This window comes from Propithecus coquereli, unplaced genomic scaffold, assembly GCF_000956105.1.
Source record: "Propithecus coquereli isolate 6110/MARCELLA unplaced genomic scaffold, Pcoq_1.0 Scaffold620, whole genome shotgun sequence".
NCBI lineage: Eukaryota > Metazoa > Chordata > Mammalia > Primates > Indriidae > Propithecus > Propithecus coquereli.
This window is the reverse complement of record NW_012152175.1, coordinates 746,757-763,060: the sequence shown is the minus strand read 5'-3', so window position 1 is coordinate 763,060 and position 16,304 is coordinate 746,757. Positions and strand designations below refer to the sequence as shown.

Below are 16,304 nucleotides of genomic sequence, written 5' to 3'. Positions count from 1 at the left end.
GAGTCGGGGCTCTTCCAGGATCTGCTCTCCTGCACCTCCAACTCCCAGCTTCATCCCTTTCCCAAAGTCACTCTCTTATGTGCGGGTCCCATGTTCCCATCTTGCCATAGCAGGGGTGTGAGGTCGCGGCTGGGGTTGGGGCACAGGTGGTGCTGCTGAGACTCTCCCCGTGTGGCTATCTAAGGTCCCCAGAGACGCACACACCTGCAAGCCTCAGGGCCATGTGCATGGTCAAGGCCGGGCCCCTCTCTCCTCCTGCCTCCCTGCTGCTCCTCGTTGTTTGTTAAATTATGGCAAACTAGAACTCTGTACCCGTCGAACACCTCCCATGCGCCCTCCCCTCAGACAATACCTTTCTGCTTCCTGCCTCTGAACTTGGCTACCCTAGGGACCTCCTGAGAGTGGAATCCCACTGTGTTTCTCTCCTTGTGACTGGCTCGTTTCGCTTAGCATGGTCCCCAGGTTCACCCACGTTGTAGCGAGCATCAGAGCTTCCTTCCTCTTTTAAGTTGGGTAATATTCCACTGCGTGCAGAGACTGCATTTTGTTTATCCACTGACGGATCCAGGGACACTTGGGTGGCTCCAGCTTTTGGCTACTGTGGTCAATGCTGCTGTGAACGTGGGTGTACCAGTGTCTGTCTGAGTCTCTGCCTCAGTTCTTTTGGGCTTATACCCGGGAGTGGAGTTGCTGGGTTGCTGCCCACTTCTAGCTGCCCTCCAGGACAAAGGTGTGAGCACCGCAGCAGGGCAGGCGGAGGGACTGCTCTGATGGGCCTGGGGCCCCACCGCTGGCCCACCTGCGGACCACTCCTCTGGCTCCCTCTCCTTCTCCTCGCTTCCCCTACAGCCTCCTCTGTCCCTCTCTCCCTTTCCAGCTTCCATCCCCCCTGCCTTGCTCTCCCTCCTCTGTTCTTGTTGAGTGATCAGAGGAGATGACCACCCAAAATCATGGAATCATGACTGAGGAGGATGGACAGGGCCTTGGAGTCCACCCAGTCTCTAGATAAGGAAGTTGAGTCCCAGATGGGGAGGTGATGTGCTCAGAGTTCCATAACTCGTCAGGAGCTCAGCCGGCTCTAGAGCTGGCTCGGGTCTTCTCCCTCCAGGCCTCAGCCTTGTGATAGCTCAGCTTTCAATGACAGAGGGAGCTATTCGACTCATGTTTGCTTTGGGACTGGGGAGGGACAGCTGCCAGTGGCCTGGCTGCCTGGGGCCCCTCCCATAGGCCATCCACCCTGGCTTCCTTTCTGCCTTACTCTGCTGGGGACAAGAGCTGGGGCAGGGGGAGAGTAGCCCCTTCCAGTCGCTGGCAGAGCACCCGCCCTCTTTCCTCTGGCCCATTCTCCCCCCAGCCCTCCCTGGACAGAGCGGATAGCCCCTAGAGAAAGGCTGGGGATTCACTGTCTCCATTCCCGAAGGCCGTCTGGGCCCTTGAGGCTCCGGGGCTAAGCGTGCCGTTGCTAGAGTCCAGAGGAGCTCAGCGTGTGTCTGATGTGAGAACATCCTGGGTCAGAACATCCCCAGAGCTCAGTCAGAAGCTTCAGGATTTAAACTGTCTCCAGGACCCATTCCAGAGCATTCCCAAATGCCAGACTCAGCCCACATATGGAAGCCCCGCCTTTACCCCCTCTCCCCTACCCCACTGTGGTCCTGACTCGCATTCCTGAGGCAGAGCGAGGCCCAGGGCTTTGCCTCACCATGGAGCTTCTTGCAGGTCTGTCTGTCCCAACTCTTGGCAGCCTGGAACTTGGCAGGCAAAGTGGCCATCAGTCCACAGTGGGACAGGACAGCAGCCGGCAGGGTCAGTCTCTGCAGAGTGCCAGAGGAGACCAGGAGTGTCAGGCTCTGGCGTGCGCAGGGAAGGCATGAAAACTGAAGTTGAAGAGGGCAGGGATGGCCCTGTGAGCAGTGGCCTCAAGACAGGACACCAGGACCTGGGATTTCTCAGTCCCTTTCCTCCCCTCCCAGGGCTGGGGGACATATGAGAGCCTGGGGGCCTCCTGTGGGTGTGTCTGAAGGACAGTGGCACTGGGGGAACATCCGGGTTATGTCTGCAGGGGCCCTTCCTGCCCCTTTGGCTTCCGGGCTGCCCAACCTGAGCCTGCCCTCTGTCCCCAGGACTGCCCCCAGCTGCTGCGAGTGGACAAGATCCTGGTGCCCGTGGAGGTGATCAAGCCCATCACTCTGAAGGCCAAGAACCTCCCCCAGCCGCAGTCCGGGCAGCGCGGCTACGAGTGCGTCCTGAACATCCAGGGCAGCGAGGAGAGGGTGCCGGCCCTGCGCTTCAACAGCTCCAGCGTGCAGTGCCAGAACACCTCTGTGAGTCGCCGCCGCCCCGCCCGCCACTGCCCTCTCCTGGCAGCCCATCAGCTCCGCTCTGCAGGGGCTCCCCACCCCCACTCCGCTGGTGCCACCACGCCCCTCAGCACCTGCCCCGCAGTGCGCTGGAGTCTGAGCCACCAAGTGTCTGGCCCCGCGTGTAGCCATGGCGGACGAGAGTCCTCTGCCCAAGACAGAGTGAAAGGGACTCCTAGACCAGCCGGGGGGGCTGCCGAGCCCTGTTTGTGGGCAGATGTTGGGCGCCAGGAACATTCATGTCTATTCTCTTTCCCAAGAGAAGCTCTGGAAGCCCTAGGTCCTGCCTTCCCCCAGGTCTGACCTGAGTACCCCATTTGGGCCCACAAGGCCCCCACTGCCTTCGTCCCTACACGGAGGCTGCTTCCCAGCTAAGCAGGGTTCCGAGACAGACAGAGCACCGGCCAGGGAGCTGTCAAGCGGGAGGGGGCCGGCAGGGAGCACGCAGCCCACATCAGCGCAACCCGCCTAGTGTTCGGAAATCCATGCTCAGTCCCGGCGCGGCCCCCCGGGCTGCCGACAGCTGTTCCCCACGGTCAGCCCTACCTACCATCACCTGTCCTGCCTCCTCCTTCCTCTCCGGCCTTGTCACCTTTCCAGCCACCGCTCTGGTCTCTCTCATTCTCCGTCTGGGCCCCTTTCTTTGTACCCAGAAGCTCAGAGACAAATACTAGACTTATGGACGTATAATATTTTCAAGATTTAAGTAACTTTAAAGATCTTCTTCATTGTACCAAAGAGAAAAGAGAGGCCCAGAAGCAGGGGCAGATCTAGGTGTGCGGGGCTGGATTTACACAGTTGGGGACCTTCTTTAAGGCTGAAATATGATAAGTACAAGGTTAGATACAGGCAGGCCTTAGAAGGGGCCGTGGAAGCAAGTGCAGCCCCGAAGCTGGAGCCCCATTTGCTTTGGGGAGACGAGCCCCAGATGCATCAGAAGGTTAGGAGCTTGCCCAGGGTTACACGACCAGTGAGTGGCAGGGCTGGCCTGGACTTAGAGTCCTCTCAGGTGTCACACTGCTTCCCGTTCATCCTTCTCCTTGCTACTGGGAACTCATTCGCAGTGTCTGTATTTGGGGTTGTGACGTGAGACCAGGAGAGTCCCAGACAAAGGACTTCATGGCAACAGCCCACTCTTCCTGCAGGAGGCAGTCTAGATCATAAATGGAGCTCAGAGAGGCCCAAGGTCACTCAGCATTCCAGGCACCGAACTGCTCACTGGTCTCACCACCTCTGAAAGCCCAGATGTGTCCCCACAGTTTCCCTCCTCCCCTGGTGGCCAGGCTATTTTTCAGATTTCTGCCGCACTCCAGATTGAATCTGTAAGCAAACGGATGTTAAACACCTCCTCTTTCCTCATAAATCCTGAGGCCAAGCAGACCAGCCCCAAGGGTTTGGCTCAAATATTAACAATTCTCCCTAAAACCAACGCCCTGTGGAAAGAGACCCATATTTGAGCCCCACATTGGACTCTGCAGAAGGCCCGGAGGGATCTCAACCACAGGGATAACAGCCCTGTTTCCTTGGAGAAGCCGCCCCAGGATCCAGGAGGCAGCGGGAGGGAGGACAGAGCCTGCGGCCTCAGACGATGGCTGTGCCCTCCGTTCCCTGAGAGGGGGATGCAAATGTCCCCAGACTTAGGCCGACTCAGTTAAATAGATGAAGGTACCCGGGGTAACAGCGTCAGTTGGTCCTATAAACCCCTTGGTCAGAGCTCCCTCTGTGCCCTGGGGACTAACTCCAGCGTCCAAGAAGCTCCTTGGGACTCTGTGCCGTTTTAATTACTGCCAGAACTGGAAGCAGATTGTGTCGAAATGTCCTCAGCATTTCCTAGGCCAAGAGCTGCCTGAATGATCCTCAGCTGTCACAGGGAACTCCCCGAATGTGGGAGCAAAATCAGGGCCTCCTGGGAACAAGGGCACAGACAGGATCCCAGTGGCCCCAGGCAGGTGAGAGCCGTCTGATCCTCTGTGGTGTCCCCACAAGGCGCCTGGTGCTGGTGCCCCAGTTGGCACCTGTGGGAAGAAGAAGGGAACTGCGGGCTCCAGTGTGGGCATCTGTTTGTCCAATGTTGCCTTCTTGGGATTCGAGAAATCAGCAGGTCACACAGCTCCTCACGAGGGAATTTCACATCTGGAAGCCTGATGCCCCAGGGCACAGCGGTCATTTCTGCTTCTGGCCCCTGCGACATTGGGCTGGAGGCCTGGAGCCCGAGGCCCCACCACAAGGACAGGGCCTGACTCCGGGAGGAATCCCCTCTACCTACCAGGACCCATTGGAATCACACGGTTCAGGAGGGCTTGGCTCCAACTTTTCCCAGAAGCCTCTCCTTTCACGGGGGAGTGGGGTCCCAGTTTAAACACTGCTCTGGGCCAGGATGTGGCTTGTCACTAAGTGACTTCCTTAAAAAAATCTCTGGGCATTATCAGGGTAAGCCTCCCCCCACCATAGTTATAGGAAACAAGATAGCATCGGGCAGGAATAGACCTGAGAGAATATCTACTTGTTCTGTTACAGATGGGGTCTCCAAGGCCCAGAGAGGGCAAGTGACCATCCCCAGGTCACACAGCAAGAAAGGTACAAATCTGAAACAAAACCCAGTTTCACAACCCTCCCCTAATCACAGATGGGGCAATCAACAGCAGCAGTGAACTTACCCCAGCGCTGGCATCACCACTGGGAGCAAGGTCTGCTGAGCCCCAGAGAGGGCTGTGTAGTAGAGGAGATTATCCACGAGCAATGTGGAATGGTGGGAGTGGGGGCGGGGGAGTATACCGGAGAAACCCCTGGGTTTGTGACAGCAGAAGGAGGACGACAAGGAGGTCTCCGAGGACAGCAGAGACAGAGGGGGAGACGCAGGAAGCTCAGTGTGGGTGAGATGCTGGGCTGTGTGGGCAGTGGAGGGACTCCCAGCCCCACTATGTGAGGCCAGGCCCTGGCAGCTGCCTTTAGGGGCCGATGGGAGGAGGGTAGGGAGGGCCCACAGACAGCGGCTGAGGGGGAGCAACTGTGGGCACCCACGGCCTACTTTAGACCAAGGCTCCAGGAAAATGTCAAGTGCTGCTAATAATAGTGCCCGCCGCCACCTCTCAGGCGCCGCAGTCACGAGAGCAAGTGGGCTGCAAAGGGCATCTGGCTGGCTAGAGTGCCGGTCCTGAGGGCCTGGGGCTTCCACGGACCCACAGCAGCCTCTCGTTTTCTCTTGGCACTTTAATCTACCACGTGCAACACAGCAGTGGGGGGAGGGCGATGGGAAGAGAACTTGTCCCCTCCCTACTTTCCTGGAACACAGCTGGGAAGGGGTCTATTGAGCCCTCCTGAGTCCCAGAGATGGACACAGTGCACGTGCCAACTTCCTGCGTCACGTTGTGTTGTTCCAATTGCCCAAATGGTAGTATTTTCCAGCAAAATATCTCAGAGCTCAGGACGAGGGAATGATTAGAGGAAAGAATGTCTCAATCACATAGAGGTCTCCTCTCTGCTTTAGAAGGAGTAGAAGCTGGGGGCTCACACTGTCCCAAGGTAATGGGGAAAGTCATCCATTAGCCTGGCCATGGTGTGCCAGACCCTGATTGAGACACTTAACCTCCTGGCCTCTGGGAGCCTGTAACTTGTCCTCCCTCAGCGCTGAGCTTGGTGCAGATTAACTGCCCCTGATTACAGAGAGCTATATAAATGCTAAGTGGAGCCAGTGGTCCAGGCTCCCCAGCTGTCTGAAGAGGCAGAGAGGCCCCCCCCCCACCAGGAACAACAGAGACTTCCCTAGAGACCAGGGGGAAGGGGGAATCTGGGTTAATGATTCTGTAATATTTCATAGTTGTGATCCCAGGGTTGGGAGAAAGAAAGAGACAGCAATGGCCTGCACAATTGATCCTTAAAATCTTTTTTCATTTTCAATTTCCTCCAAAAGGAAAATGCTTGCGTGCACACACATGCACATCAGAACACATAAACGATCTCATATGCACACATCCCCACGTGCATCCAGTGTCTGGCACATAAACACTGAATGCATGGCTGCTATTATTATTGCACACAAACAAACATAGGGAATGCAAATACAGTTTTGCATAGCATCCCCAAATGTATACACATAGATTAAAATGCACAACATTTGAGTGCTTAAACAGGCACTGTGCTAAGGGCATTCTAAGCATGATCTCGAATCCTTACAACAATCCTATGTCGTAACCTGTAAATAGGTGTGTACTGTTTCTAATTCCTGTTTTACCAGCAGGGAAACTGAGCTTTGTATCGTTTGCTTACATTCACATAGCTGGTCACTGGCAGAATCATTTTGTAGCACTGTGTGTGTGTGTGTGTGTGTGTGTGTGTGTGTGTGTGCGCGCGCACATTTATGGACAGAGATAACAGGGAAATGTGCACTAACCTCTTCTCAAGGCAGCATACATATAAATACATTCATGCACTTGGACACTCACACACACACGCAGAATTTTTTGCCTTTTTTTCTGGGGATTTTAGGTCCTTCCTGAGAGAGGGATCGAAGATCTGTTGACCTTCAGCCAACATACCCCTAGTCACCACCTGCTGGGTCCTGGCCAGACCCGGTCCTGAGAGCAGAGGCCGGCTCCAATCCTGACCCAGCCACTGGCAGCTCTGCCCGTCCCAGCACAGCCTCCAGGTGATCGGATGGGCCAGGATTAGAACCACCAGCCCTGCCCAGGGTACTCCAGCTGGCAGCCTGTACTAGCCCTGACCACCTTTCCCCACTGGGACCTTTGAGGAAGGAGATTGGAAGGATGGGAAAAGGAGTGTGGCTGGAGGAGGGAACAGGAAGGGAGGCTTGGGAGTGTGTGTGCTCACTCTCCCCCCTCCTCCCCTTCACACACCGGAGGGCACCCCTCTTCTACCCACCTCTCCCTCTGCCAGGGTAGTCATCTGCCTCCCTGCTTCTAGCTGATTCTCTAACTTTAGCCAGCACCAAAGTCACAGGGAAGCCCTTTCCAAAGTCTCCCCATCTCCAGAGGGTTCAAGTCAGCAGGTCTGGGGTGGGCCCTGGAATCTGCATTTTCATGGGCCCCCTAGGTGATTCTGATGAAGGGGTCGGTAGACCACTGAGAACGACCAGTGTAGAGTGGAAGAGGTTTCTTAAGAAAACTCGGGACAACTTAGGACGACCCAGCCTGACCCAGACGCAGAGACTGCAACTCTGGGTTGTCAATTCCAGAGCTGTACAATGATCAAAGTCTCCCCGCTGTTTCTGAGGGGCTAGGAAGCTTTGCTTTGCTCTGCGAGCCCAGCCCCTGCCCTTGGCCCGGGTGGCATCGGTCATAAGAGAGAGCCTGTGCATGAGCGTGGGTGGTGCAGGGCAAACCACCTCCATTGACGGAAAAACACCAAACGCAGCTCCCTGGCCTGAGCGCATCGCCGGGAGGGAGTTAAAACTTTGGACGCCAGAGCAGAGCCTGAAGAAGCCTGGAGGCACATCCCGCCTCTGTTGCTGTTTGAGGGCAGCGGCACAGCATGTTCACGTGGGAGAACATTCTGCAATTTAGGAATTGAGGACGATTTCCTGGATTGAGGATTATAACATCTCCTTTAAAGTAGGCTACAGACCTATTCCTGCCCAGAGGCGGAGGCGGGGACACCGGGTCCCTGAGAGTCTCCCAGGCACACGTTCCCACTGCCCTCCCCCTCGGCGAAGGTGCTGCAGCCAGCTTGGAGGAGCCAGCTTCGGTGGCCCCAGAATGTTCATCAACAAGGCCCCCCCCAACTCAGCCCCTCCAAACTTTAACTCTGAGTTAAAAGAGCCCTTGGACTCTGCAAACACAGCTTCAAACCCAGCCCCCTGGACTACCCACTTTCAATAAATCACCAGCCCCTCCTTTGCAGAAACTGTCTGAATTCCCTCCTGCACTCCCACCCCTGTGGTGGGCAGAACCTGGTGGAATAATGAGAGAATCACCAAGTAGGGATTGAAAATGCTGCCCAGGGCAGGCTCTGGGTTCCCGCCACCCACCCTCTTTCTCTGGGGACGGGGAAGGGTCTGCTATCCGAAGGCAGATCAGGGGCAGGCATGCCTGGGGACGGCCCCTCCACCCAGCACCCCCAAGACAGCACCTCCCCTTCTCCCCACCCTCCACCCCGCCTCTTAGCCAGGACGAGGGGTGTCGGACTCCTGAGGAGGGTCAGGCAGGGGAGCAGGAGGACCTAAGGGGACCGTATGCAGGTCTAGAGGCAGCCCCCGAGGGCAGCAGCGTGGCAGGAATTGGGTGGTGCCCTGGCTTCGAGCCAGTGAGTGCCTTCAGCATCCAGCCTCAGACCCCCAGGTCTGTCCTCCCAGGTCCCCTCAGGCTCTCCCGCCTCCTCTCCTCCTTCATTTCTCACTCTCTGCAGCCACCCCCTGCCTGGGAATTGCTCACCCCACTCTAGGTCTTCGGTAGAGCAACCACCTACCCTGGACATTTCCCAGGAATTAGTTTCCCAGTCTAATTGCTTGCCTAGCCAGGCCTAGTGGCCAGGGCTCCCCTGGGCAACCAGGGAGGAAGTGGGCTCCTCCCTCGGTTAACATCCCGGGAAAGCCTGCTGGGTGGGAACAGGCCTCCTGACACAGCCTCCTCCCAGCCAGCCCCTCCGCTACATGCTGCCCCACCTGCCCATACAGGTGCGTGTGCGTGGTCGTGTGCACACTCACAGACACATGCACATGTGCATAGTCTCGGCCAGTACTTAGCCCTGTGAGCTCCTGAGGGCCCCAGGCTGAACAGTTGGGCCCTCCCTGAAACCTCTGTGACCCTGCTTTCTTCTCCCTCCTGCCCCCCTGGCTGCAGTATTCCTACGAAGGCATGGAGATCAACAACCTGCCGGTGGAGCTGACGGTCGTGTGGAACGGGCACTTCAACATCGACAACCCGGCTCAGAACAAAGGTGGGGAAGGGCTGGGCCTGTGGGGGAGGGGCGGGGGGAGGGAATAGCCCTGCAATCCTGGCAGGTGCATTCTGCCCCCGCCTCCCGGTGGCTGTCCCTCTGAGTCCCCCTCTCAGCGTCTCCACCATCCGCACTTCTCAGTTACCTCTTGGGAAGGGGTTCCACTCAGCTGGTGACTTCGGGGTGGGGCGTGGCGTGAGCAGGACCTGGGGAAGGGCTGCTGAGTGCTGAGAGCAGACAGGTCCACGGCTGCTCCATGCAGTTCCTCTGCTCGGGCCTGGAGTTCCTTTCTGGTTCTTGTACACGTCAGAACGGCTAAAGGGGCGGAACTGCCCTGGTGTCCCCTCACCCCAGGCTGAGATGGTGCTCCTTGTCCCTCTCCTGCCCCTCCTGGCTTCACAGCACCCTTTGCCCTCTGCCCCCTGCAGTTCACCTCTACAAGTGCGGAGCCATGCGCGAGAGCTGCGGGCTGTGCCTCAAGGCTGACCCAGACTTCGCATGCGGCTGGTGCCAGGGCCCGGGCCAATGCACCCTGCGCCAGCATTGCCCTGCCCAGGAGAGCCGCTGGCTGGAGCTGTCGGGTGCCAACAGCAAGTGCACGAACCCCCGTATCACGGAGGTAAGCTGGGGTGGGGCCTGCAGCCCGAGTGGGCATGCTCCAGGCTGCTGCACCACACCCCGCTGGGGGCCAGGGCCCAGCATCTGCCCAGCCATGGCGCCGGTCACTCCAGTGGTCACCGGGTGGACTCAGTTGCTCCACCTGGTCGGGCAGCTTACTAGTTTCCCTTCTAGCTTCTCCAGAAGCCTAGGCTTGGATCAGAGACCCTTCCCTTGTCAAAGGCGGTCGACTGTCCCGTTGGAGGCTCCGCCCAAGTTGTGTCCAGCACTCAGTCCTCGCCAGCCCTTCCCTTTGAGAGTCGCAGAGGCAAGGCCGTGCAGCTCTGCCAGTGGCAGCCTCACCAAGCACTGGCCAGTGACAGGTGGCTGCCTGGGGTCCAGGGGGCAGAGTGCAGTCCTGGGGCGGTGGAGAAGGTCACCATGGAGAGGCCTCAGGACTCTCCCAAAGCAAGCCCTAAGCTGCAAGATGGAGCACAGTTCAGGAGCACCACAGGGACACAGGCTGTGGAGCAAAGGCCCAGTGGGGGGCACGGGGAAGAGGTAAACATGCAGATATGTGGGTCATAGAGAACAGGGTTTGAATCCAGCCTCCACCAGCTGACTGCTGGGTAGCTCAGGGCTAAGTCACCACTGTCTCTGTGTCTCCCCTTCCTCATCTGTGCCCGAGCACAGGAGGATTACAGGAGTGTACACACGCAAAGTGCCTGTGCTCTGTGCCCAGCCCATGGGACTGCCTCCAGCCCCCTCCCCGTTCATCATGATTAAAATCATTGCCAGGGATGTCCAAGCCGAGGGAATCACTGCCCCTGGGGTGGATTTAGGTAGCCCTGTCTCTTCACCTCCCCACTGCCCACTCCCGGCAGAAAGACCACCTAAGCTACCCCCTTCCACTGTGGCTGGGGTCCCTTGCTCCCCTCTTAAAATAAGGAAGTGGGGTGCATTGCTCTGTCCACGTGTTCCTCCACAGCTATAGCTGTGCTTCTAGCACAGCGCTTAGCACATAGTAGGTGCTCAAAACCTCTTTGCCAGTGTGGATGCTGATGCTCATGGTGAAGCAGCTGGGGTGGGGGAGGGGGAGGAGAAGAGGAAGGTCAGGCTCTGCCTCAGTAAACGGCGAGGACACACTGGTTACTGGCTTTGTGTGCAGTTTCGCAAATGCACACATCGCCCGATAATCTAACAAGACAGGCACAGTCACGTGCCTTGTCTGTGTGTAGTGCGTTACAGCTTGCACGGTACCTTCATACCCGCTACCTTATCTGTCCTCACAACCACCCTGTTTTGTCAGGTTCCTGGGGCTGCCCTCACAAAGCATACAAACCGGGCGGCTTAAGCAACAGAAATTCATTATCTCGCAGTTCTGGAGGTAGACGTCCAAGATCAAGGAGTCAGCGGGGTTGGTTCCCTCGAGGGCTGAGAGGGAGAATCTGTGCCAGGTCCCTTGCCCTGGCCTGTGGATAGCCGTCTTCTCCACGTGGGACTCCCACCGTCTCTGTCTGTGCCCGTCTCTCTGTGTCCAAGGGTCCCCTTTTCACGAGGTCATATTGTGCTAAGCCCACCCTAATGACCTCACTTGAACCTGGTGGCCTCTGTAAAGACGCTGTCTTCAAATAAGGTCACATTCTCAAGTACCAAGGGTTGGGGCTTCAACATGTGAGTTTGGGGCAGGGACACAATTCCAACCCATAATTCCTGCCAAGGCCGGGGTTATTATCATCCTTTCCCAGACAGAGACCAGTGCTCAGAGAGGAGTGTTTACTCTAACCAAGTGCAAATAAAATGGGCCTGAGTCCCAGGTCTCTGGATCCCTAGACGAACGTGCCCTACACCGCAGTGGTAAGACTTGGCACCCCCTCCCCACTCGTGCACGTACACCAGGGATGTGAGAAGCAGGAAGGATCTGGGCTTTGTGAGTGAACAGCCTCACCCAGCAAAGCTGCCGCTTCGGGTGGCCCTCAAAATGTGCCCACATTTCAGCCCTCTGCCCTCCACATCCCTGCTTATCTAGACTCTATCTAGACTCTCAGCCCCCGCTTCAGTCTCCTGCACGGGGAGGAATCTAAGCAGTGATTCGCAAACTGGGGGAAAACATTTGCGCATTTAGCCCACAGAATGACCTGGAGGAGGAGGCAGGTGGACATCCCCTCTCCCCACTGCCCTGGCCCCACACCCCAGCCAGGACTCCCTTCCCCTCCCCCCACTCTCACCCTGCACCTCCGCCACGGAGCCGCTGCTCCCAGAGCCCATAATGAGAAACCATCCCTGGGGGCTGCCACACATGGCGGCTAATGCTGTGCCTGGTGCAATTGGTGGGACTTGCTTTCTTCTTGGCCTGGGTCCAAGAAAATCACAGGGAGGAGATGGCAAATTAAACAAATCTCCCTGCGACGGAGGCTGTTTACTGCCTCCTTGCTGGCATCGGCCCTGGGGGAAGCTGGGAAACCAAGGACTGGGCCAGAGATAAAACCCCTTCTTCAGGATGACAAACTAGGGTTAGAATATCATGGGGACGCTGCTGCCAGGTGCCAGTGGCGCTTTGGGGACCAGCTGGGCAGGCATTTGGGAAGAACGTACACTCCCACTCCCTGCCTTCTTCACATCTGTCCCTCTCCGTCACACAGAAATGCGCCCGTGTCTCCAGAGAAGCTGTTTTTCCCCTGTGATGGGGCTCGCTTGTGCAAACGCTCACACCTGTGCGCGTGTTCACTCACAAACACGCCCACCTGCACACAGGGATGCGTAGGAGGCAGTAGGTAGCTGGACTGTTGTCGGTGAGCAGCCTCACCTGGCAGAGCTGCCACGGGGGGCAGCCCCGCCTGGTTCCTTTCACTTCCCTCACCTTTCACCCTCACCCCAGGATGCCGTCCCCAGCTGTGACCACAGCTGTGACCCTGCAGGATGGGGAGGGGAGGACATGCTGGAAAGGGCTAGAGACGGGCTCTCTGGGCTCCTTGCATTGCAATCCCGCTGACGTTGGTCACGATCCAGGCTGGTGCTCAGGTCACCAGGAATGGGAGCCAGCCCTTCTCTGGGCTGTAAAGCACAGCACGTTATGATGACACTGTGTCAACTGCACATAGCCCCACCTCAAGGCAGGCCCTCCTGACAGTCAATCGTGGGTTTCTAACACGGATGGCGACCTCCTAGGAGGGAAAGCCACTCATTTCGACCATTGTATGAGGGTAAAGTTTAAATTTAACCCAAATCCAGGAGACACCAAGCCAAAAACGGAAGGCCGAGGGATCGTAAGAAATGCTCATACAATTCCAGAAAGATGTTTGGATAGTTGTGGGTTTCAGTACAGTTACAACTCAAGATGTAAAGGTGGTGCTGTCACTGCAAAGGCCACAGAGAGAGGTGAGACACGGTCCCTGCTCACAGACTCAGGATCACAAGGGAGGGGGCTGGGGGTGGGAAGGACGAGGAACCAGGCACAGTGATTGTGGCTATGTGAGTGGCACAAAGAAGGTGCCTTGGAATTTCAGTGGAGAGAAAGAAAATGGGGTTCTGGGAAGTGACATTTGGAAGCATCCTGAAAGGTGGGTAGGACTACCATGGGGGTGGAGGGCTCCGGGCTGGTAGCAGGGGTTTTAGTTTTCCTTGAGAGTGAACAAACACAAGCAAACACCAGAAGGTTTTGATCCCAGTTTCCTATGAATCACCCAGTAGCCCTGCTGATCACGTTGCATCCCATCTCTTCTGTGAAATGGGCAGATGTTCCATGGGCTTCGAACACTGCTCCTAAGACCACAAACAGACACGGGCTGCTTTGCCCAAAGCTACTGCCCACTGATCGTCCCAGGCTTTGGGTGCCCCCACGGACTTGGACCACACAGGGACATGGGCACAGAGGAGAGAAGAGCCGGCAGCCTCTCCTGGCCCCATCAGCAAGTGAGTGAGGGCTGCATCTTGGTGCCTGTCCAGTCATCTCTCTTCCCCTCTCCAGATAATCCCAGTGACAGGCCCCCGGGAAGGGGGCACCAAGGTCACAATCCGAGGGGAGAACCTGGGCCTGGAATTCCGCGACATCGCCTCGCATGTCAAGGTGGCCGGTGTGGAGTGCAGCCCTTTGGTGGACGGCTATGTCCCTGCAGAACAGTAAGTGAAGCCACCGGAGACACGGGAGGAAGAGGAGGGGAGGGAAGATAAGTCGGTATCAGGGACTCCCTGGTCACCAACAGATGGCCTCAGAACTTGTGGTGGGGAAAGAGGAGAATGCCCTAATGTTCTAGGAGTTCAGCTCCTCACCCACTGAACGAGCCAGCTGCCATGCCGGGGGAGCGTAGAGAGGCAGAGATGAGAAGCGTGGCTGTTACAACTTGGAGTACACAGGGGGAAGTGAGACAGAACAAAATTAAAATCTGCAAGAGAAGCGTGAGTTCAATTCCCTCTGCTGTCCCCAACTGCCCCCCGCAGCATCCCCCCACCACGAGGCTGATCCTGTGCCACTCTCTTTGGAGGCTGAAAATGAGATTCCACACCCACTCTCAGGCCCGTGGGTACTTCGGATTGTTTCTCTCTTTGCAAAGTCTGCTGCCCACTGAGAGGGTCGTTCAACGGCGACCTTGGCCTGGAACCCAGCTAGTGCAGGAGGCTTGCCAATCACGTATTGCCTTGTAAATAAGTAAGCACCATTTTCCAGCCCAGCAAACACAACTGTGGAATGTTTACCAGCACAACAGAATCTATATTCCATCTGTGTTGCCCCTCCTGGAGCCAAACCTTGTCACTTGTCCTGTGTGTGTAAGTTATTGACTCTTCACGAGGCCTCCCTTAGGTGTGCCAGTGCAGTTTCCATTTCCGCTTGCCGGGTCTTACCCAGATTTAGTGATTCTAAACCATCAGTACTGCCATCCTCGATCCTTCCTCATTTCCATCAGGATCCTCCCAAGGCACTCAGAGTATGTCAGATGATTTAAGGATCTGGTCTTGGTAGGACTCACCTTCCTGGTCCATCATCGCTTAGTTACCAAAAGATCTTTCTTTGGCTCCTTCAACTTGCTGAGGCATTTCTAGAACAAGACCAAAGTAGGCTGCTGCTGATATATTATGATTTGGGGAATTTTAAAATATCCAACTTTAAACCTACATAGCCAGATATCAAAAGTTTTTTTATAAAGCCTCATGATTAAAATATTGTTATACTAACTCCATCAGTAGAATAAGATAGAACACCCTGAAAAAGAATCCCGATATGTAAAAATTTAGTCTATGATAAAGGTTGCATTTCAAATCAGCAAGGAAAGGTGAGATCATTCAATAATTGGTACTGGTTAATTCCCCAGAAAAAGTACAATATTGGATCCATGTTTTACATTATGCACCAAAATAAATCCCAGATGGATTAAAGAGTTAAGTTTAAAAAATGAAACTGTGAGAGGATTAGAAGAAAATGCAGGTGAAAATTTATTTGATCTTGGGAAGAGGAAGGTTTCTAACAGCAAAAGAAGAAATTATAAAGAAAAAGATGAGGGGATTTGAGCATATAAATCTTTAAGACGCGTGCATCAGATATCATTGTAAACAAAATAGAAATGTGAATGATAAACTTGGAATATGGTTATACCCTATCACAGATAATAGACACTTTTTCTTAACATATAAAGAGGTTTTATAAACAAAAGACAAAGATCACAAAAAAAATGAGCAAAGAGCCTAAATGTGTAATTCACAAGATATACAAAGAACCAAAAGCCATATGAAAAAAAAAATGTTTAACAGCGGTAGTAATCAATGAAATGCAAATTAAAACAATGGGGAACAATGTTAAAAAGTGAATGCCCAGTGCAGATGAGAGGCAAGCTGTGGGAAGTTGCTGACTTCTTTGCTCATGGTGGGAGGGTAAATTGGGACAAAGTTTCTGGAAGGCAATTTGGAAATACGTGTCAAAATTCTTTAGCCTGGCCGCCACACTTCTAGAACATTCCCTAAATAACAAGACTGCATGAACATTTATTTGCAAGAATGCTTATTTCAGCCTTATTTGTAATAGTAAACATTCAGAAGCAATTTGCATGTCTAAAAATAGGGAATTCAATCAATTATTGTGTATGCATAGGATAGTAAACTACCCAGCCATTAAATCTGATATTAGAGAAGAATCATGGCCAAGCATATACTCGAGGCTTATTAAGCCAGAATACAGGTTATCAAGTAGAATGCAGAGTTGCTAATTAATTCTGTAAAAGAAAAGCAAGACTGGACACATACTCACCCAAATGTTGACAATGGGTATTTCTGAGTGGTGCAGTTGTTTGGAAAGGTGTATGTATGACAAATGCTTTCACATACTTTCCATATTTTTTTATATTGAACATGCATTAATTATGTTATTTGGACAGAAATGTATGTATTTGTGCAGGACCCTTACTCAGAAGTTTCTTCCAAGACAAACACAAAACCTAGAAACCATAAAGTAAAAGAACAACCAATTTAACC

General features: G+C 54.7%; 1 protein-coding gene across 1 annotated transcript in view; it reads left to right on the top strand.

Annotated features, from left to right (window-relative positions):
- Window positions 1–16,304, top strand: part of PLXNA4 (plexin A4) — a 353,895-nt gene that overhangs the window by 277,791 nt on the left and 59,800 nt on the right. Inside the window, exons 9-12 of the mRNA XM_012659563.1 lie at window positions 2,121–2,321; window positions 9,152–9,248; window positions 9,677–9,867; window positions 13,813–13,964. Of these exons, the coding sequence (XP_012515017.1) occupies window positions 2,121–2,321; window positions 9,152–9,248; window positions 9,677–9,867; window positions 13,813–13,964 (641 nt within the window). The remainder of the gene's footprint in view (window positions 1–2,120; window positions 2,322–9,151; window positions 9,249–9,676; window positions 9,868–13,812; window positions 13,965–16,304) is intronic.